Source organism: Melopsittacus undulatus, chromosome 5 (assembly GCF_012275295.1).
Source record: "Melopsittacus undulatus isolate bMelUnd1 chromosome 5, bMelUnd1.mat.Z, whole genome shotgun sequence".
NCBI lineage: Eukaryota > Metazoa > Chordata > Aves > Psittaciformes > Psittaculidae > Melopsittacus > Melopsittacus undulatus.
The window spans coordinates 12811106-12835080 of NC_047531.1; the positions used below are offsets into that span (position 1 = coordinate 12811106).

At 40.0% G+C, this 23975-nt stretch overlaps 1 protein-coding gene across 4 annotated transcripts in view; it reads right to left on the reverse strand.

Moving 5' to 3' along the window:
* PNPLA8 (patatin like phospholipase domain containing 8) overlaps positions 1 to 12947 on the reverse strand; it is a 38091-nt gene extending 25144 nt beyond the window's left edge. Inside the window, exons 1-6 of one of the 4 annotated variants that reach the window (XM_034062969.1) lie at positions 12811 to 12947; positions 9929 to 10770; positions 9236 to 9385; positions 7846 to 7997; positions 5996 to 6090; positions 1299 to 1470 (exon numbers count right to left, since the gene is read on the reverse strand). In XM_034062969.1, the coding sequence (XP_033918860.1) occupies positions 1299 to 1470; positions 5996 to 6090; positions 7846 to 7997; positions 9236 to 9385; positions 9929 to 10747 (1388 nt within the window). In that variant the 5' untranslated portion in view covers positions 10748 to 10770; positions 12811 to 12947. Of the gene's footprint in view, positions 1 to 1298; positions 1471 to 5995; positions 6091 to 7845; positions 7998 to 9235; positions 9386 to 9928; positions 11032 to 12385; positions 12656 to 12810 lie in introns of those variants that run through there. The other 3 variants (XM_034062968.1, XM_034062967.1, XM_034062966.1) reach the window with 3 other exon arrangements.
* Positions 12948 to 23975: the final 11028 nt, after the last annotated feature.

The following is a 23975-nucleotide window of genomic DNA, read 5'->3' on the forward strand; positions in this document are numbered from 1 at the left end:
TAACACTTCTTAGTTCTAGGCTTCCAAACCACAGGGAAGCCTGCAGGAATCCCTACTGTTTCAATAAAATGTTGCGGAGGCATAGCATCTCCCTTCATCAGTGCAGAATTAGGTCAACAAAATGTCATTTCATTAATTTAATCTATGCACAATATAATAACTGCCTGACTTCTGTCCATTGCACAAGAGCAGACTGCTTTACTTCCTTCATGTGTTACATGTAGCTGTAAAGAATAACAGCATTTTAATTAAAGGTATGTAATGTACTTCCACATGAGGTAATTTTGATTTTGACAGTGTTGTTTTGAGTTGGGCAGGGAAGGAGAAGAAGGAAGGCAGAGAAAAATCTTGTTTCTAAAAAAAAAAAAAGAGGGAACTCCAGGCATCTGAGAAGGAAAACTCATTATATTAGTTTGATAAACATGTTCATTCCCAAAAATCTGCCAAGGCACAGAGAAATGGTGCTTGGAAGCCTCTCCACTTCAGCTGAGTGCGATGCTTAAAACGCAGGTAGCACATTTGTTACCAATACAATGTCCAGAAAAACACTCTTCCAATGCCATAAATACATTAATCAGGTTCCCAGAGGAACTTGCCATGACTTATCGAAAGAATTTGCATCTTACATTTCCTCTAAGAGAAAGATGTTTCAGCTCTTCAGTAGCAGTGCCAGCTTACACTGTTAGGGAAACTACAACATCAGCCGTACTACTACGACCCCAAATACAGATGAATAAAACTAAACTAGTAAAACTTGTAATACAATTTTTTTTCAGTGACTTTTCCTGAATGCATTTGTATAAACATCTATGAACAAATACCATTCCATTGGTGACTCTGATACAGTATTTTTTGATCGTAATCCTTAAATTTCCCTTTTCAAATAAAGGGGCAATGGGCAAAACCCCTCAATGTAGCAGCTAAGATGAAAAATCCCTACTACAGCAGATTATTTAATTTCTCACTATGTCTCCTATAGGAAAAAAGACACAGCAGGTGGACAGTAAAATTTGTAGCAGATCTGTAATGAGTCAGATCAAGCAGAGCTGGCAGGCATACAGGAATATAATCAGAAATGAGTGCATCGAAGCTTACTTTATTCCCCACAAACAGAAATCATTGCATTAAAGACTTTCACTGTTTTGGCAAATATGACAACAGTTATTTCAAACAAATAAGAGTATACGCTAACCCCTTCTACTTTTTTTAAAGTATTTGCTTACCAGTGAAACAACAACAAAGCTGAGGGTTCTCAGATATTATACTAATTATTTGTCACATAATCAGTTTTTACTTACTTGAGTATTTTTTCCCATATATCACTGTCATAAAAGGCGTGGCTCCAACCCATTTTGACTGTTCCAACAATGACATTCTGCTTAAAAACATCTGATCCTAACTTGCGATATAGTTCTTCGCAGTCATCCAGAGGGATATGGAACAATCCCAACATAAAAGCTAATATAGCTCCTGAAAAAGAAGTATTTTGAAATGTAAAATATAGCCTGGAGTAAGATTATAAAGATATATTACCATTTCATGTTGTTTATTAGTCAGCAGTACCTCTATCTTGAAAAGAGAAGACCAATTGACATTTGTATCATTAAATTTCTGTTCAGAGATCCTAAACTATGCTTTAAAAGAACATATACAAGATAGGAAGAGTCTACACACCAGAACAAAATTATGAGAAGTTGAAAAATGGCATTAGTTCATTCTGCGGTTTTCATCCCTAAAAAAAAGCATATGGCAGAAAGCAAATTAAGCCCACTGCTTTACTTGGAAAGAGAAATGAGTAAGAGAAATCTACGGTGTGGTATTAAAAACATACCTGAAGCATTATTTCCTATCAGGCAAACTCTGATTCTTTCAAGAAAGAAAAAAATCTAGGAAAATTCTGTAAAGTCTAGTTTGGAAAACATTTAGTTGCAACTATTTTTAACTAGTCATTCATACACACTGCCATCTAGTGTGTGCCTAAAAAATGATGACCTACTCCTGTAGGAACAAAACAACGGTATCCAAAAAGTCTGGATGCAGGATACCATTGAAAAGACTGGTATTTATTATCGAGTTGTGCAATATTGTGAGAAGATGGAATTATTAGGAATAATTAGGACATGTCATTTTTTCAATTTGGACATGAATGCAATAGGTTTGAAGACAATTTTAAAACGAATAAATTCTTGAAATAGAGTAAAGCATAAACTACATAAAAGGTAGTTACAATTGGTTTTAAACAAAACATGATTTCCAAGCTTCTCACAAACTCCACCACCATGGTAGCTGAGTGTCAAGGATTGATGGTCTCAATTTATTTTATGCCATTTACATGTATCACACATGTTTAATATAACCTGGGCCAACCTGACCTGTTTCATCAAGAGACACTTGCCCAACTGTCAAATTACCAAATGCCTGTTTTCAACACATGGTAAACAGCTAACAGCAGAGAAACAGTTTTCCCAAGTTATGCAAAGTCTCTGCTACCTTCTTTCAATTCTCCAGCACTAATTCTACTGCATCACACACTTGCTATTTTGGTGAACAGTTTCAAGCACAAAAAGCCAAAATTCATAACACATACAAACTCATTTTCACTTCACCTCCTGAAAAACAGAACCCAAAACTGTAGACAGCACCCAAATGGCAGTGGATACTATCAGAGTCAGGATTACGCATTAAAGGGCTTGGCTGAAAACTGCTGAACTGTAACCAGACACCCACAGGGCAGCAAGGTCAAAGTCAAAATATAGCGCAGGCTCTACCAGATAGTCCAGTGAGAAATGTCTGACACTTCCATCATATCCTGCTCTGTATCATGGACTCCTGCACTCCAGCCACCATCTCAGCCTTGACAGTCAACACTTCAGTGGGATAAAATACCTCAATAAAACCTGCAAGGCTAAGGAACACATGTTGAATAACATGGGAATGCTGCTGGCTAATAAGACACCTGAAAGATGAAAGTCCTCATTCAGTACTACAGTAAGATCTCAGCTGAAGTGCTACATCTAGACCTCAGGGACACTTTTTTTAAAAAAAAAAAAAAAAAAAAAAAGATGTGGACCAATGGAAAATAAAAAATTAAAATCACACAAGAAAAGTCCTCAAAATTAAAAAAAAAAAAAAAGAAGCAAAAGTAGAGGAAATTGGTGTGTAAAGAAAGCCTGGTCACTCAGGCTATGAGAAAAGCCTTTAAATGCACAGAAGGCAGCTGCAAAGAGAAGAATCTGTTATCTATGTTCCTAGGGAGTCAGGACAAGAGGAAACAAACTTGAACTGCAACAGGAAGATTCACATTAGACATTTGGATTTTTTTTTTCCCAATTGTAAAGATGGCAGAGCACAAGCACTGATTTTCTGAAGTGGTCTGACAGGATTCAGAATCTTACAAAGCTGTCAGTAGTGAAACTCACACCACTGATCCTTCCCTTGGGAAATGAAATAACCTCCTAAGGATGCTTCCAGCTCCATAATACCATGTCTTGACTTACTCACGAGTTCTGAAAAACAAAAATGCTTCTTCTAATCAGAAAGGTTTTCAAAATGCATTTCAAAACTGGAAGGACATCATGGGCAAAACAAAATCATCAACACAGACGGATGCCAGCTTTAAGGAGGGTCATCACTGGTAAATCACTGAAGGCTGGAAAGATTCATAAGGGCACTAGCCCCACACTTCTTAACTTGGGAGGAATATTTTGGGACAAAAAATGCAAAATTTACACATCAAAAATTGTGCATGTGTATACATCCACAGTACAATTCAGTCATGTTTATAATAAAATGCGCTGGAAACAATACGATTCAAGAACCTTTAATGACAGTATGTCAATGATCAGATCCCTCAGATGATGCATCTGAATGCAACTAATTATTAGCTCAATATAGAAATTCAGGGGGGAAAAAGAAAGCATAAATTATTTGAGCAGGCCAGCACATATGAAAAGCATTTTGCCTCATCATGTACTCTTGATGTCATAAACTGCTTCCTGTGACTGAATTACAAATGCACCACTATTCAGAAGTAACTTTGATATACTGGGAGACAGCATCCAGCTGCAAGCTTCTGCAAAACCTATCGGCATGTGTACCACCAACACAAACCGAAATGAAGTACACTGCTAGCACATGCTGACAGATACAACAACATCTTCCACCTATGCCCTGTCACCTGTTAGTGCAAGCTGGACTACTGCACACAAAAGCTTGATAGTGTAAACAAAGCTTAAAAGAACACATTATGTACTTACTAGGAGTTACAAAACCCCAAATCTGGTGAAGAATTAAGAATAAAGTTAGTTTTAATCAGAGTAGTGGGATCAGATTAAAAATACCAGGCCCCAACGTCAAAGAACAAATGTATTATGACTGAAGGAGACATTAGGGAAGTGTTTTGTTGTAAAATATCTTCCAAGGAAGCACTTACTGCCAAATTAACTTCTTTTTCCCCTCAAAGAGTTTTTAAAAATGCAGAACTATATAGTGCCTACAAACAAATTATGCCTAATAGACCTACACATTCCCATCTTCTCTACTATTTTGAGCCTATTAAGCAAATCTCTGGGAACACAAACATTGTATCTACTCATGGTGATTTGCATTTAATGTTACTTTTTGAATTAAATTGTATGGAAGATTAAGTATAGTGGGGAAAAAAAAAAGAATAGTGTGGGTTTCTAGAGAAAAATGAGCTACTGAACTACAGTATTCCTCTTCAGTTAAAAGTCAGCATTATGCTGCTACTGGTCTAGGATCATTTCTAAAAGACAGGTCTATCTTTTGAAAAGAAACTTCTGCTTTAGAGTTTCTTACTTCCTAGGTAGGAGTAACTTGCTATTGAGTCACAAGAGTAATTAAGCCTGGGAGGGACCTCTAGAGATCATCTAGTCCAGCCTTCTGTTCAAATAGGTTCAATTAGAACAGATTACTCAGGACTCATTCCACCATGTTTTGACTGTCTACAGGGATGGAGATTCCACAGCCTGCACAGACAACTCCTTCCAGTGTCTGACCATCCTTAGAAGGAAAGCATGATACCTTATACCTAACTGTAATTTCCCATGTTCCAACTTGCTTGATGGCTTTTCAACTACTGTGAACCTCAGGAAGAATCTAGGTCCATCTTCCCTGCATTTTCCCATTAGTTGAAACAGCAGTAAGGTCCCACCTTAGCCTTCTGAAGGCTGAATAAACCCAATTTTTACACTCTCTCCCTCTGTGTCATGACCTCCAGTGAATCCCCCGACCATCTACTTGGCCCTCTGCTAGACTCAGTATTTACAAGAACACACCCAACAGATTAAGAGTTTACTGAGGAGCCTGTAACTACACATACAGTAGCCAAAGACTCAATCTGCTGGATATGTTCTTGTGCATACAAGCTGGTATGTAGTCAGCTTTCTTTGCTGCAGGAGTACACTGATGACTCCCGTTTTCCTTGTTCCAACAAAACCTGGCCTTTTTCTACAAAACTGATTTCTAGTCACACAAATGTCACCTCAGATGGAGGACTTTGAACCTGGCTTTATTGAACCTCAGGTAGTTCCTGTCAAGCCTTTTCTCTAGCCTGTACAGGCCAATCTGAAGAGATGGCACCACTGTACTAACCACTTTTCACATCACCCAAGATCTTGCTACAGGCACACTCTGTCCCACTGTGCAGGCCATTAATAAAGGTAGGAAACATCACTGGCCCAGTATCAGTCCCTGAGGCACATTACCTTTGTTGCCAGTAAAGCCCCATAAACACCGAAGATGTTTCTATCTGAGTGCAAAACAGAAGGTTTCACACTCATTGAAAAGAGGGCAAATGTATCACATATCACCCAAAGTTCTTACTCAGAAAAGAAGAACTTTAGAAATCACACCTGTACTTTCCCAGCTTATACTCAAAGTCAGAAACTGGCAAGTTCTGCAAAATCTACATTTATTCTCAGACGTTATTTTACTATATTGATAGCAACATTCCAAAATGTGACTCAACAATTACCTGTGCTTACACCACAGATGTAGTCAAAAAGTTGATGAACCGGCTTTCCAGTTAGTTCTTCGAGTTTCCGTAGAGTCTGAAGTGCAACTAAACCCCTGAAACACAAAAATCCCCTTCACATATAATAGTAAGTTTTAAGATAAATAAGTTTTATCTTACATAGCACTGATTAAACCCATCTTTGCTTAATTGTTCCAGTTATGACTGAGTAATTGCAATGGTAAGAACCCTGAATATTTCAGGGAATGAAGGAGTAGCAAAATTAAAATGGAATGATGAAAAATAAATACAATTTACATACTCAGGCATAACAAAGTTAGCACTCAGCAGCTACAGCCATATTGTTTTGTTGCCATACAGTTTTGTAGACAAGGCTCACGAATGATCATCTGTGGATGGAGACTCAGGACAGATTTTAGCTGCATCCACACTACACAGCACTTAAAAGTTCAGTCTTAACAGGGCTATATAAAGCTCCTTGGGGCATAGTGTTTTCTGCCTGTAGTTTTTCTTGCCTCAACTCTATGCACCTGTAACCATGGGAGAGATGCATTCCAGAGCACCAGACTGTGCTTCTGTAGCACGAAACAGTATCTGGCATGCAGAGGTGCTAAATCTGCTGAGCTAGAGCTAGAAAACTACATATGGCAAAAGGAGCACCAAACCAAGTATCCATCTTACCAACACATTCTGCTCAGAATGGCACCACCTGCATGCTGCCTCCAAATCTGTCTTGCCTTGCACTGAAGAGCTGTTGTTAACCCAGTCCAAAACTATAACCAGCTGAACATGACCAATTAAGCAGCATAACAGCTGGTACTCGGGCTCACTGTCTGGACTTGTTTCATTTAGCATTACAGATGTAGGTATTGCTTTCTAAAGATAAAGTGTTCTATGTCACTCCCTGTAAATCTAACAGAAAAATTAAAATACTGTATTTTTATATATATAGGCATCATACATTATCTGTGAAGCATCCTTCTTCCTACTTTGTAATCTCTTTATGGTTTACCATAAACTTCAACATCTGTGTTTCCAAAAGTTGTGACATACACTTACACCTTACTGAAGACAACTGATTCTGATGAAATAAATACTATGGGGAAAAAAAAGCTTGTGCAGTTGTTTCTGCAATGACTTTTTACTTTGCTTTCTACCAATCTATATTTGTGAATCAGGAAATATTTGACAAGATTTCTTCAAATGTGCCTGAAAACAAACACAGCTTTTAGAAAACCTCAGACTTAATATTTAATGAACAGGCTTCTGCTACTACTCTTAAAAAATTGTTGGCAGGTGCATAAATTCCTGCAGAACTAGAGCACACATAACTAAGGACATGTGGTGCATAAATTGAAGAAAAAGAAATGGATAGCATGAATAGAATAGCATGAATAGAATAGCTTTCATCACAAGTCTATTCATTCTTTCATACAAGACCAGCCCTGCTAAGGCAGACACCCTCCAGAAAAGTACAAGACTACATGATCACAAAGAGTATAAACTACTTCTAGCATTTCGCACTAGATTTTGTATTTCTGAGATTAGATTTGTAAATAGACTAACTCAAATAACCATTTACTTCCAAAAGAAGAAAGAGCCAATACAAGCACTTAATTGTACAGTCAGCTTTAAAAAGGCAAGTCATTTCAATGTCACAGAACTATTAATGCATGGAAATTTAAGCACAAATGTAAACAAAAATAATACCCATCACTTGAACAGTCAAATGTAAACAGAACTGTAAATCATAAATGGCATCTTTGGGCACCAAACTTAAAGGGAAACTTCAATTTTATTTCCAGTTATGGTACAAAAAAGACTACAAGTATATAATAGAGAGGTTTTACCTTGTTCCTCCTCCATCAATAGTGAGGATTCGAATACCCCAGCCTTTCACAGGGTCTGTATATCCAATTATAGCTAAAGTCTCTCTAACAGCAGCCTGAAGACTTTCGTCATTTGCCTGTCTTAGTCTCAGTAGGCATGGGATTATTTTTTCCTATTGATAAATACAAAGACATTTCATTCTAACTGCATTTATACCAAAAGAATCCATGCTTAAATTTACTTGTTTGGCATTTCAGTATAAAAGTTGAAATATTAGTGAAGCTCAGAGGAAAACTTCTTTAAACCTGTATTTATCCATCTCTCTAGCAAGGGAAAGAAAGAATTTCAATATTACATCGTACATGCCTCACTGCTAAACTACCTCCCTATCAGAACTGAATAATCAAGGCAAAAAGCAAATCTTTCAGATCTCTAGAAAAGCTGCATTTACCAGCAGTTTAGTTTTACTGACTTGAGTGTCACATTGACCAAATATAAACTCAAGTATGGAGCACACCAAGTACAGCTAAAGGCACAGATTTTGATGAACAAGCATCACACTGCTTCAAAACAGGAAATGCCTTCCAAGTACATCAATATCAAAGCAAAATAAAAATTAAAATTCTTCCTCACAGTAATTTTAAATGTATAATTATTGTCACTAAGATACAGAGTATTATAAGCAAAATGGAAGTATTGAATGTACTCTTTCATAATATAGCAATTCACATGTATCCATGTAGATGTCTGATCTGTACCCTGCCTGGATGATTCATCTGGCCTGCACTCCATTCCCCAAAATCTGTCTTCCAGAAATTCCACAATCCATGTCACACATCTGTTACATCTTGTGGAAAAAGGCATGAGACTGACAAATGCTGTGATTTGGCTCATATGGCTATAACAGTCTACCATCCCACGTCCTGTCCTTTCACTGCAGGAAAGAAAATAAGTAGGACTAAATTACATGAACTTATTTGATGCTTATACTCCACCACTGTCATCCCTCTTTAAAGGAAGCATGCAAATAAGCATAAAAACTGCTGGGCATATGCAGATCAACTGATTGACTGTACTGAACACTCCCATCTGGGCAACTGTGTCAGAGGACACAGTGTACGACTGTCGCCTACCACTAGAATAAACTATACTATCTATCCACATGACAGTGCTGTATGCTTCTAAATTAAACATTACAATCTGGAGGGCCTTTAGCTAATCTGCAGAGAGTCTGCAATATGAATCTGCTTGAAACAGCTAAAAAATAGCTACAGCAAGAGACATTCACATTGTAATAGCTAAGAATAGAATACATGGCTAGCCCACAAAAAACACACAAGAAAGTTTCATGTTACTCTGTGTCAATCGACTGTCAGCTATTTTTCGTCTAATCATAAAGACAATATGTACCTTAATTGCAACTCCTCTGCTCTCTGGGAACTCTAGAAGGTGATAGGTCAGTTCTTCAACCCTGCTGATACAGACTCTTCGATTAGAGGATCTTTGTAGTGCTTGCACTAAAGTTCGAGTCCTGTTATCAATACTCACTCTTGCAATAATCTAAAAAAAGATAAAGTTACACAAACAAAACAGAACTACTCTAAGAAATGTGTAAGCTTTGTCAAGACTAATTCCAAACTGCTATTTTAAGATTTCTCAGAAGTAATGGACAGCATGTTGCACCAGAGATCTGTCACAGACTCCAAGAAAGCATTGCTTAAATGTAGACAGGCAACCTTTTGGTTCTTTGATTAATAGAAAAATAAATAAAGGTAGTTCACAGCAACAATACACCAAACACAACATGTGTCAGCATGTACCCAGATGTATTTTCAGGACAACTCAGAAATCACCGGATTTGAACCATGAAGGAGTCTAAGAAATATAACTACAACAAATAAAAACAACAAAATTTTTCTATATTTTTCTATATATGTATATATGTATCTCCATAGGTATATACTTATTTATGTAACTATATGTGTGTATATATAGTTTATATATAGGCACATATATACACATATATGCAGAGTGTATATATACACTTGTGTAAAATACACATAGCAATAATACATAAAGAAAACACACTAAACAAAGGCTTGCCTTTTCTCTCTGAAAAGACAGACGCTTTTCCTTCTCTTCTGCAGCCTTAGCCTCTTTTGTTTTGTCCTCCTCACCCTTCTCAGACACTTCCTGTTCTGTGTGTTTAGTCTTTTCTTGTGAAAGTGCCTTTGTATCGGATCTTAACTTGGGAACAAACCCACCAATGTAACTATCCACAAAAGCTTGTACACTGTTACTGGGACGTGAAAGAAAGTTTGCAATAGTTTTTTTAGTGGAAACTGGAAGAGCAGTACTTGGCTTTTCAGCACCTAGAGTCTCTGCTTCAGGAGCTAAAGTAGCTGCTGAATCCATCGTCCTTTCTTCACTCACTGCAGTGTCTTCTGATGAATGAAGCTTATTCCTCTCTTCACTCTGAGAGTCCTGTAATACAGCATTCCTTTTTCTCTCTTGATCCATAACAGGATTACTACTAAAGTACCAGTTGATATGATCAGCTATTAAGTTGTAAGTCTCTCCAAAACTTGTAGAAAAGCAGCTTATATGAAAAAGGTTGCTTCTAGCAGATGCTGAATCTTTCAGAGTATCTTGGTAAGCACCACCTGAACTTATTAACATAGACTCCAAGTTTCCATTTGCACAACTGGATTTCCCTGCAGCTGGGCCTCTGTTGCAGTCCTCCTGCGTTCTGGCATCTGTGACTTCCGTATCATTTTCTAGACTTGCCTCTCCATTATTTTTCTTTGCTTTTCCCAGCGTACCCGAGTGTGACTTCAATCGAGCTATCCTTGAAACCAGTTCACTGTGAGCGCCAGACACTGCCTTTGAAACAGATTCTACGGTCCTCTTAATTCGTGACATGTGACTGTTCACTTTTGTAAGTCCTTTGAAAGAAGAAGTCAAAAGTTTAGCAACTCTGTAGTATAAAAAGTCACGGCTGCAAATGTATTTGTTATACCAAAGTGTTTTGCTTCATAGCTCCTTTGCCGATCATAGTTCCTTTGCTGATCATAGTTCCTTTCTTGCACTTTCTATTTCTGGCAACAGGTATAATATGTTTATCATGGTCACATATGTAATAATATGCAAATCTGTAATGTTTTACTGAGTAATGGTTGCCAAGGACTGGTCTTACTTATAAGTACCTATAAATCAAAAGTATATCATAAGAATCTAAATCAGACAATAGCTCCAAATAGAGTAGTAAGTTATGTACCATCTCATAATTTATAATACAAACAAGTTTGTCAAACACAATATACTTTCTACTTATTAAAATATCAATATTCACAAATAAAATAGGTGATAGGTCCCATAATTTTATATACCAGCAACTTGTCTAAAAAGTATTTTGTTCCTATCTGTGGTCTTCAAGGACATATACCTGTAAGAAATTGTAAAACTGCCCATTCACAGCTTATTTTTTCTAACTGTAGATATTTGAAATATAAATTAATAGAGTACAAAAGACCATCTCCACAACAGAGATGGTTTTGTCACCAAGATACTTTTCCCATAAATTATGGCACTATATGTAAATGACACTCATTTACACTGAGACTCGTTTGTATGAAAAACTCTCAGGTGAATGGCATGATTTATCCTTCACCAGACTTCAGGTCCATACAAATACAAGTATTTGTTTCTTTGCTTCCACCAAAGACTTTTGGGATTAATCAAAAAGAACAAATATGCATCTAAAAATAAGTGAACTATCATTACTTATAAATAATTACACCTTTCCAATGTTGTTTGCCTATTTCATTCCAGAAAATTTAATTCCATGTCTATTTCATATCAGAAAAGGTATTTTAATAAATAAGTCTTGTGTGTCACAATATTATCTGAAAAAGAAAACAATGGAAACCCTAAACCAGTAGTAAGTTAAACTAAAATCACAGAGTTGCTTAAAGCAGATGCAGCCTACTTACTCTTTAAGTAAAAACAGGCACACATTCACATCAAGTAATCTCACAGGGTATCTATTGCTCAGGTCATTTGGCAATGTCAGCCCAGAATTTCAATTTCAATGTGTTATTCTGTAAAGGCAGATTTAAACCAGTTTCGAGTAATACATAACACTTGTTCTAAGTATGTAGAGACATATGGCAATTGCCTGCCAGTCTTTCCAATAAAGAGAGAATTTTTTATCTCTTTAGCAAACTATCACATGCAGAGACCAAATTTCAAATGAAACTGTCATTATGTTACCACCCCTTTACAGAATTCATCCCGTGGGAGTAATGACACCAATGCCTTGAGCCTTCTGCTTCCACCTTAAGGGTTAAGGGCAGTGTATAACCGTAACTCTATGGGCAGATCAGTTTCACACAATATACTAGCTGTGTGCTAAGCCCGCAGGCGCAAGGCCGTTGCCTGCCTAACAAACAAGCTCAGGCTTCCCCTGCTGCCGTGACTGGTGCTGGAGGAGGTCGAGCAGGCCGACACCACAGTAACAGCAGAGGCGACAAGGCCGCGGGCAGCAGCGTCGTTACTTACTCCTTCCTCAGCGATGTCCGACCCTGGGCTGTGCCGGTACCACACGGGCCAGCCCTCCGCCTGGGTCACAGCCGCCGCAGCACTCCGGGCCGCGGCGGCGAGCACAGCGCTATATGTGCAGCAGACGCCCCCCGCCGCGGGAGGGGGAGCGCGTCCTGTTCCTGCCTTGCGGCACTTCGCAGAAAAGCTTTCCGAGAGCGGCCGCGTAAACAAGCGCCTAGTCCCGGGACAGCACGGCCCGACCCCGGCCCGACCCCGGCCCGCCCGGAGGCGGCGCCGCCGCCGCCGCCACACGTCACGCGTCCACACCCATCCTACGTAACGCACGCGAGCCCCGCGTGCCTGGCACGCGCTCCCCCTCTTCTCCCCCTCCTCACTGCGCCCCCCAGGACGACGCGGCCCACCCTGGCGGTGGCAGCGGGTACCTGCAGAGCGGCAGCTCCCACCTCCCCCCGCCCGCCGCCCTCACGGGCAGGGCCTGTGCCGTGCCGGTACCGGTGGGGAGGGCACCGGGACCCGAACCGCAACAGCCGCACAGGGCTCCTCCACACTACTGCGCCTGCGCGTCGCAGGCACGCCGGAAGCAGCTGAGACGTGCCGGGGCGGAGAGGAGGCGGGGCGGAGTCAGGCGGGATGGGGGTGTGGAGAGAGCCGCCCCTGCGTGCGAGCTGCGGGTGGCCGGGGCGGGGCTGCGACGTGCGGAGTAGCACGCAGTGGGAGAGGCGGGTCTGTCATCACCTCAGCGAGCCTGTGATCTGCTGCAGGTGGAGGTTTCCGCTACCGTGACTGCCATGTGCTGCAGGAGCACAGCTGCCGCACCACGGGCTGCAGGGGAATCTCTGCTCTGGCACCTGGAGCACCTCCTGCCCTCCTTCTGCACTGACCTGGGTGTCTGCAGGGCTGTTTGCCTCACGTATTCTCACTTTCTCTACAGCTGCATTTTCAATGTGGTTTTTCCTCCTCGTCTTAACTATGTTAGGGACACTGTCATAAAAGCCAAGCCTATCAGTGTTACTGTTGGGATTGGCTTTGGCCAGTAGTGAGTTAATCTTAGAGCTGGTTGGAACTCGCTCCTTCCAACATAGAGACAGCTTCTGGTATCTTTACACAGAAGCCATGCCTGTACCGTCTTCTGTCGTCATCTCATCCTCCCCACCCCCGAACTGTCAAAATTTTGTCACACGAGCACAATGCAATAAGAGTATCAAGGGAAGACTTAAAGGCAGTATTCTGGTATCGCTTCCTCAGTGAGCTACTCAAATAGCTCATGAGCCATGTATTATCTAGGATCCTTTTGCACAGGTGGTTCACACCCAGGTGATTCTCTGTTCCCTCCTAAATGCTTTCAGAGTTGGTGCTTCCTGGATTACAGTGGCCTGTTCTGCAGGTATGGTCTGCCTGCCCTGTCTGTAGGTGACACATCTGGTTGTGTTATCTAGTGATGGTTTACTCCTGGGAGCAGTTTTTAAGACTTGTGTGCTGTTCTTTATCACAGGACTTCTTTGTATATGGTTAAGCTCATTTTAAAACCAAATAGCTCAAATAGTAGTGGCATCTGCCCTAAGTGCCAGATGTAGCTAAGCAGGGAGGTTTTGCTGCCCATTGTTGCATGAATTTCTTCAGGTAAAGGCCACTTACTGTTACAAGAGCAACACTGTACTGATGTGGTTTAGGCTGTGGTAGCAGTGTTTGCTTAAGTAGCTTCCCCTGCTGAGTCTGCCCTTGTGCAAGCCCCAGGACTGTTGTTTGCTTGCCAGTGTCATGAGCTGAATTGGATCTCACCAGACGACGTAAGCAGCAGTGGCCCATCTGAAGCCACAGTTTGAGATGGCATTAAACACGCTGACTTGCATTATTACAACAAAGTGTTAGGCAAAACAAGACCTACAACTTCAGTGACGAGGAAGTTTGGCTAAGTTATGCTTCATGGTGCTGGAACACATCCTGCCTCTCTGACTTGCAAATAAGTACTGGAGGTAGGTGGCAACTCATCCCTTTTAGTTGCACTTAGCTCCTTACAAAACAGTCACACTTTCTCCCACAATTTCATTGTAAAGTTCTCTTCTGTGTCTGCCCAGGCATTTGTCTTGCTGCTGGAATATGTATAATGGTATGTAGATTCATACCTTTGCTGAAAAAAAGATTCAAGGATTTCATGTCAGGTCTAATTGGAACCCCATGCATTCTTGCTGCACGGCTTTCCCCAAGGATGAACAGACCTGGCTGATCTGACATGTTCAGAGGCTCGTGATTGATCAGCTTCTCAAAACAACCACACAACTCTCTGAAAGAACTGAAAAACACTGGATAAAAAAGATAAATTTATGCATTACAAGGCACAAATTCTGCATCCACACCTTCTCAAATATTTTGCCAATTTAGCCTTCACTTTGCTGCAGTCATGACATTAAGAAGGAAAGATAGACACTTTAACTAAGCTAACTTTGTAAGTTCACTTAATAGTTAAAGGTGAGTTGATTCATCCCATTTGACTAAACACCTACTTTTTAGATCGAGATGAATCCACCCTCAGATTTCACACTCTGGCTAACCTCAGTTACAATAATTTTCACATAGTATGGAAATGATCCCATTTATCACATTTTGAGCTATATTAATTTTAACTTTAATAGGATGTATATTAACTGTTTTAAAAGTCCTTTTGTTTCAATACTTTCTATGGGAAGTTTCAAGCAAGAATTTATTGTGATTATTGATGGTTTTTTTTGCTGATCTCTATTAGGTTGCATACCAAGCACTGAAACTCTATCAGAGTGGTCTCTTAAAACATGGTAGTTTACAGTTTAGGACAACACTGAAAGTAGGTTGATTTTAGTGAGTGCTATCTTGTATTAAAAAAATCTTGATTTGTATCTTGATTAAAAAAATCAAAGGCCTTCCTCATGTTCATACATGCTTTTGCAGGTAAGATGCAAGCTTTTGTAAATCAAGTTGCAAATCAAAAACTGTGGTAAGTCTTCCTACTTTAATGAGTTCTTTGAGGTATATGATTTTTGTCATGTTACAGCCAAACTATTGTTATATTCATACTACAAGTGAGTTAACTGTGTTCTTTTATATGAATGCTATACTTACAAATATCATTATTTCTAACATTCACCTTTGTATGTTTGTCTTGGACTGCTACTTGGAGAGAGGGTCATAATGCGTTACAAGGCAGTTTGATCAGAATTGGATATTTACCAGAAATAGTTGTTCCAAAATTTGTCTTTCTAGGGTTCTCTCTCTCAATCCATGAAATACGAAAATTTTCTATTTTCTTACACTCCACTATAAAAACTGGCACAAATACACTGAAGTAAAGTAATTCTGCAACTCTTTACAAGATTAAGTATTACTCCTTGTTGCTATTCCAGTTGCAGAGATCAGTGACTTCAGCTTAGATGAATTAAACCTGAATAGAACAGCTTCCAGGGGTGAGATATTAATTCTGAGAAAATGGGTTTGCATATATTTTCACTGTATATTTGATACAGAGGTGTGATATGATTAGAATTTCAGTATGTACAGGCAGGGGTTTTGTTTTGATTTGCCATTTTTATTATGGATAGTATCCTGGAAACAGAGCACTGTCACCTAAGAGGCTCAACTTAAAAAACACCAGGTATTTCAAAGCACTATGACAAACTCACATACATGGGTAGGGTAGTATTCTGCTAATAATGGTATTTGAGATAAATGCTTAAATATAACATCTTCAATTAAAGCCTTATGGAAAATGCTGTGTGCCATTTTCATCAACATAGCTAGACATAGGCAAAAGCTGCGTTGTGGTCCCAAGTATTTTAAGCTTTGTAAACGCATAAGGCAGGTATTCTGCCTCTTAACACTAGATGGCAGACAAAAATGGGAAAACATTTCCTTCTTTTCAGAAACAATACCAAAAAATTATTTTGCAACTTGAGTGAACATTCACTGCAAGTTCTTAAAATAGTAAGAATAAAGGCCATTGGACACGGACACAAAACATCATGCTTCTGGTTTTCATTTAGCTGTGATTTTTGACACAAATATTGCAAGTAATCAACTGGAATTTTTCTACATTTTTTTCTTATTGCTTTATCTCTGTTACTTCCCTTCGATATTTTGCTCTTGTCAAAGAACTAAAAATTCTCAAAGCCTCAGAAAGGCTCATATAGAAATGTTCAGAGAAAGCTGTGCTTGCCAGGTAGTTGCATGGTTGTGAAATCACCTTCCATAAATACAAAAAGAAAACAGTGTAAGACTTCTATTGCAACTGCTTAGTATCTTTGTCTTATATCAGTCTGATTACCTGAAGTAGTTAGGCTGCTTTGATCCTTATTCTTATCAGATCTTAGAACATAATACAGAAGTAACACATTTGGTAAGGTAGCAGCTCATTTGCATGGAATATTATAAATTGCTGTATTAAATCTTATGTAATCTGTTCACTGTACCAGCTGGTGAATATTTTGAATTGTTACCCTACTCTTCTCCCAGATACATCTTCCAAAAGAAGCGTAACAGAAAGGTCAGAGTCCCCAGTTGTCCATCCACTGTGGAGACAGTGCTCTCACAGGAGAATGGATATTTGGTACATGAGCTCTGAATAACTCCAAAGGATACAGCAAGGCCGTGGGAGGCCCGAGGAAGCTTAAGCAAGCAAGATAAGAAGAAGCTGGAATTCACTGACTGATGAGAACTGTGGACTGTTGGCAAGTGTTCGAGGTCAAGTTCTCACACCTGTGCTTAACCAATTATATGTTAGTCACTAAGGGTCTTCAAGACAAGTACCCAATCATGATATGCCGAATTGCTGCAGGTGTGTGTAAGCAATAGTATAAAGGTGTTAATGCTTTGCAATAAATGTCTTTTTGTCTGATCACATTGATCTCTGACTGAGTCCATTCCGGGGCAAATGGTGCCTGAACAGGGACCCTCTATAAGTTCACATTGAAATGGAAGAGGGTGTGAATCGCTGGGCCATGAAGAAATCGGCTGGAATCGATCTGGCTGGACCAAGATCGGGAGGCAGAAGCCTCGGGGGTGAAATCGTTGGATCGGAGCCTTGTGAGCCTGGAAGACACTGTGCAGTGTAAATAAAGTGTGCAGCCGGACGGTTGGAAGGGAGCTTAAGGATGGGAAAACAGTTAAGTAAAGAAGAAGAAGTAATACTTAAGCTCTTCCAACATATCCTCTCTGTGAGAGGGACAAACTATGATGAAGCTATGCTAAAAAGATTGTTGCTCAGGAGTAAGGAGTTAATTGTGGGAGTTGGCGAAGCCTTTAATCTTGAGACTTGGGAAAAAATTGCTAAGGAAGAAGCCTCCGTTTTATGGATGTTTTCAGTCCTTCTTAAGGTGAAGGGAGCAACCCTTAAAGAGACAGACTTAAAGTTAATGTTGAAATGGTAGAAGATGCGTTACCCAGAGATTGATGGATCTGAGATATCCCTGTGGAATGGGGCAGGAGTTAAACTGTGGAATGCAGCCACGAAAGGCAATGATGCTGTGAAAAGTTTGTTAGTCATTTGGAGAACTGTTTTAGAGACGTTAAAGTCAAAAAATGAGATAATGGAGACCAGCATGCCCTGTTGACCCCGACAAGGAGCCTGTGCACATTCATCAGTTTGCTGTTGCTGCTCCTGAGATTCTGACGCCTGATAATGCCAATGCTGACCTGGATGGTGCTTTTGCCCTGGAGCCTATTCATCCGGAAAAGAAGCCTGATTTATATCCCCCAGATCCTTGTGATAAATGGGCAGCTGTAAAGGGAGAAGCGAGACGGGTGGGGGATGGGGATGTATTGCACGGCTTCCCGTGGTGTGTGTGCTTCCCACCCGAGATGTGAAGGTCTCTTGTATGCTCTTATCAGGGGTATCGGGCAGAATGTGTCAGACCGTGGAGTTGGGACCCCATATACAACCCCTTTTGATACAGTCTCTCTGTGATACTCATGTACTAGAAGTTGGTAAAAATAAGTATGTCCATGTTTCTAGCGACCTTTGGAGACCTTTCTAGATATTGCTGGCAACTTCTTCCAACATAGGCTGGCCACCTGTGTTGGAATGCGTGTGCATTTTGGTCAGTATAAAAGCCCAAGCCTCATGCGATGTGAAGGAGGCAGAGCCTCTGCGGGGATGCCTGCTAAGGTTGAGCCTGCCACCTTGCACTGCGATGATGCTTCTCGGAGCTGGTTTCCTGATAGTTTTCACAGGGTCCTTGTGCCACGTTCTGTATGTGGGACCATGTAGCGGGAGTAATGATTGTCTGGATTTTGTGTTTCAAATATTGTAGTTGTGTGGAGTGTGCTTGTGGGATCCCATGCATACGTGTGTGTGTGTGTGATGAGGGCAGATGGTGTTCTCTATATTTTTTGTTGTCGGGTTCATGTAAAAGTTTTTAACGGGTAGCAGTTTAACATTTCAGGCAAGAAAGGGTTAATGCAAAAGTGCGGCAGGTATTTATGGTTGCTGCTGCTGAGAAGGCTGCTGCTGATAGGCCAGTGGTTTTAGCTGTGCAAAGCAGGGTGAGCAGCTTTGAAAAAAAAATGGGTAATGATAACTCACTCTAGCTGTTATTAGTGACTGTAGTTTTGTTGTGTATTGCTTCAAGCTTGTTTTCCAGCCAGTGTACTATCAACAGCATGTAAGGGATTTGATTCAGTGACGCTGTCAGCGTGGGTCCCTGAATAGGTTAGTCGAATCACCCTCCGATACAGTGGGCTGTCCCGTATGGTTCCCACAATGGGATGCAGACAGGCTGGTTGGACACAAGGGTCTCATCTTTCCTGGGACACTGATAAGCTGATCAAATATAAAGGGTTCAAGGAAACCCCCCTTATAATGTTACAATGTGGTCTGAGCCATAAGGGTTAGGAAGTATTGCTTTTGATTCTGCTTGTGTGACAAAAAAAAAAGGGGGGAGTGTAATGATGGAGCAAACCCCTTTGACTGTTAAAAATGTGCAGTCTATTTCTGCAGCTGCTTCACATTCCGTTTGCATCAGAATGCTTCTGCTTTAGGAATCGCTTTAACCTGTCTACTCAAGAACTGATAACCTGGGAGAGGGGGTATATTTGTGTCCTCCTACCTACAGGTCCATGGCGGCTGCCTGCAAAGTTTGTCAAGCCTTACCATGAGCTGAACAGATGAGTGGAAGAACTTGATGCATCAGCTACAGGAGCTGACTGTGAATACCCTAAGCAAAATGACATAGAGGAAGAGAAAAACGAATAATTGCAAAACATCACTTGGGGGCAACTGAAAAGTAACAGCTTGAATATATGTGCTTGTAAAGTAGCTATTATTAGAGGTTGTGATTTTGTGTATAAAACCACCTGTATGCCACATGTTATAAAGGTTCAAGTGACTTCAAATCAGACTAATCTTGCTGAAATAATGCTACCTAGAGTAGTGGGTTGTTATGTTATACAAGTCAAGCAGTGATAGAGCAGACACATCAAATTGTAAAAAACTTTTAGTAAAACTAAAAAGGGGGAGATGTGGAGACAGTGTTCTCACAGGAGAATGGATATTTGGTACATGAGCTCTGAATAACTCCAAGGGATACAGCAAGGCCGTGGGAGGCCCGAGGAAGCTTAAGCAAGCAAGATAAGAAGAAGCTGGAATTCACTGACTGATGAGAACTGTGGACTGTTGGCAAGATTTTGAGGTCAAGTTCTCACACCTGTGCTTAACCAATTATATGTTAGTCACTGAGGGTCTTCAAGACAAGTACCCAATCATGATATGCCGAATTGCTGCAGGTGTGTGTAAGCAATAGTATATAAGGAGTTAATGCTTTGCAATAAATGGCTTTTTGTCTGATCACATTGATCTCTGACAGAGTCCATTCCGGGGCAATCCACACTGAACCACACGTTAAAATATCAGTTCACCTAGCTGTAGCACCACACTCATGTGACTGCTTGCAGGATCTGAGCTACTGTCTGCACCATGGATGAAGCAGTTGTTCTCTGTGCATGTACAAGGTGCTGTTAAGAAGGGAGTCTGGGACTGCTGTACAAAAAACTGCTTTGGATTGCATATTATGTATAGATGGGTAGGGCAATTGGTGGACAAGCACACACTTTATTGCTATTAAACTGTGATGTGCATGTATCATACCAGAACCATAACAGGTGACACAGATACCACCTGATCTTTCCCTCTCTGTGCTGGTACTGTGGCTGCACAGACCCCAGGCCAGTCTGGCTGTCTTCAATGCTGCACTCAGTGGTGCTGGCAGCCTTATGAACTATAATCTGAAAAGACTCAAGTTACTCCCATGGTGTTTTTCCACTTAAAATTGTTCCAGATGAGAAAAGTAAGTTTACTGGAACAGAAGGGTAAGAGGAAAAATAAATACGACTTCCCTGCTTCATGGTTAGGAAGTTGTATACAAAGATGGCCACAGCCTTGGTTCTGCAGATTATTCTCATTATGCAATAGCTTTTGATATAAAATGTATATATAGAAGCAAACACCAGAGCGTGGCATTCCCCTTCCCATGGGAGCTCTTTAGCCACAAGGATACAGAAGTATGTCCCTTTTTCCAGGGTTTCTTCTTAGTTCCGTGAATCTTCCATTCTTTTGTGCCTAGTCACCTAGTTTCAAGTAGGTGACTAGAAAGCATTTTCCATTCTGCCTTGCCAATAAGTTGGTGAAAAGGAAATTTTCTTAGGGAATTAGAAATGTGTATTTAAACCTTCTCAGTCTGAAAACAGCACTAACCCCACTTTCTTTCATCTCCTAGGCAAATACTCTGTTGAAAATAGTGTTATACTAGGTATTGTTGATTACCTTGTTCCTGATCCTCCCAGGTGTTCCTCCTCTCCCTGCCCAGATATCTCTATTTTCTCACCCCATTTGAAAGAACTGGCCAAATCCCAGCTTATTCCTCAAAGGAATGGTTGTAAGGTGCCTTTAGAGTTATGGACCCTGCGTTTTGAATGGGTAATGGTAATTTGTTCAGAGTTAAGACTTTAGAGTAGAATTCGGATCTAGGGTTTAGCTACCTCTCTTCTATTTACCTCCCCTTCCTCCCCCCCCCCCCCCCCCCCCCCCCCATTTATTTCCTACTTTGCTAAGTTCCAGGCAGTTTAACACACAGTGTAAAGGTGCTTGGATCCCTAAATCAGGGTTCTGGATTGCTAAATCAGGGGGTTAGATTCTGCTCAGGGAATTCATACTTCAAGACCTTTACACAGCTATCTTTGATTTCTTGTGCCTCCACAGCTCATCATCAATGGTGTCTGGCCTTGGTCAGTCCTTTTGTGCATTCTAGAAATCTAACTGCTAAAAGCAAGAGTGTACTAATCAAATAATTGTATAGTAGTTATGAATAATGCAGTTAATTACTTAGAATTTGAAATTCAGACTCATGCTAGAGATCGTATTACAATTCCTTTTCAGCCCCTGTGATTACTTTAATAGTAATTTTGTTATCTTTCAGCACTCAAGAACTGATGCTAATTTTGTTACTGCAGCGTCTGGTTGAGAGTATGATTGTGCAAGTATCAGACAAAGTTCTTGGCATGAATGGAAGGAGGTCAAAACACACAGTCTTCTTAGGTCTGCTGGAATTAGTTCACATTGTTTGCAACTGCTTATTTGGTATCGTTGGAGAAACTGACTCACTGCTATTTACTTTGTCTTTTCATTAAAACATTGAAATATGGCTGGCCTCTGCACCAGACACTGAGATATTATACCGGGTTCTATCTCAGCATTTTCACTTTATTAAAAACCCCTCTTTTCATAGCTTCCCATCTGTGGCAAATATACTTTATTCTTCTTTAAAACCAGTTCATCATAGTTCCTTCTCCTGAAGTTACTCATTATTTCTCCATTTTTCTTCGCTCTGATCAGCCTTGGTGAGGCTCCTTATCTGTCAGTTGTTTTCCATAGACCTGGTGGCAGGTGAGCTGACAGGTCATTTAGTGTCCTAATGGAGAATCCAGACTGTCTGGAATGCTGCAAATGAAAAAGATGTCTTTTGGCAGAAGCCTACATACCTGATTTGTAATGTTTTTTTTTCTATCTCAACTTAAAGTAGCCTGATAAGAGTTGCAGAAGTACTAGTAAAAGCTCAGTATTGTACAGGTAAACACTACTTATTAAAGTTGCATGAAATTTCACATCAGCAATGGGAAAAAGTTGCTATTTAGAGGATGGTTTACAAGCTGTAGAAGATAATTCTATCACCATAATTCAAGTACATAAATTGAGCAAACCAGTTCCAGTTTGGGACTCTCACTGCTGTCAGTAATGCCTGTGAAATCAGAAACGTACTCAATGAGGTCAGCACTGATTAATAATGAAGATTTTACTGAAACAGGTTAAAAAGTTACTCCTTCAGACAGAATCTCCTTAGGGATTAAAAAGAGGCACGTAGTAATATACGTAGTTAGTGGTACTGTTCTACAGTGAGTATCTGGGACATGCCTAGTTACAAGTCACAGGGGGCCCATACCCGTTGTTTTCTCTCTGGCTTTAATGCCTGTGGCTAATTTCTACTGAAGGATGCACTTAATTTAGGAGAGTCTTGTTCCAAAATATTGCTTAACAGTAATTTTAGTAGTTTGATGTGTTGCAGTCTTAACATTTTAAGGCTGTTAAGCTGGATTCATTTTTATGTAGTTTTAATCTTACTAAAGTAACATCCCCTTCCTTTAAAAACACAGTTAATTTACTTATCTGAGAAATTAAGATAGTTTTGTGGAAAGTGGAAGTCATCCAGATCTTGTGTGTGCAGGGAAGCAGCATTCACACACACATACATATGTACACAAAACATAGGCTTGTGCACAGCTAAGAGCTAAACTGACTTTGAAGGGTTTAAGTTCCACTTTTGTTATACGATCAAGGTTAGCAGCACAGAATGTTGTCCCATGTTTATTACAGTGTTAAATGTTATTTGTAGTATGTCTTGACTGGAAATGGATGAGGTTTTGTTTTGTGTTAACGTATTGTAATAGTCTTTTGGCTTCCCTAAAAGTTCTTCTTGTCCCAAAGCAGTTTTGTCTGAATCAAAGCGTAACTCTGAGGAATGGAGTTACTGACACTATTCATCATTTTGTGTCTTCTCATGCATTAGAAGCTGCCTACATTACATGATTGTATATGTGCTGTCTGCAATACATTTTTCTTTATCTTTTGTTGTCACATTCACTTTAGCCGTTGCATTTGAGGCTTCTTTAGTTCCATGGACTCTCTCTAGTAAATTTCTAAATATCTAGGTTTGAAGTGAATCATTAAGCCTGGTCTGAAGAACCTTGTATGTTAATATAACTATTGAATTAGCAGTAGGATTTTATCTATCTATCTACCTATCTATCTATCTATCTATCTATCTATATTTTTAAGAAACCAGAACTGTAGGAGGCTGTACCAGTAGCAGCAAAAAGGTGTACATAATTTTAGTCCAGTAAACATACTGAGAGTGAAGTGATTTTTCCCTCACATTTGGGAAAGAAGCAATATTTTAATACTGAAAAATATGAATCTACCTTGCTGTAAATGCATCTGTGCTGCAGGCTAAATCCTTGAGCAGTACTCATGTGTAGCTGGCTAAACTCCTGTATGAAAGAATCCATTTGCTAGCCA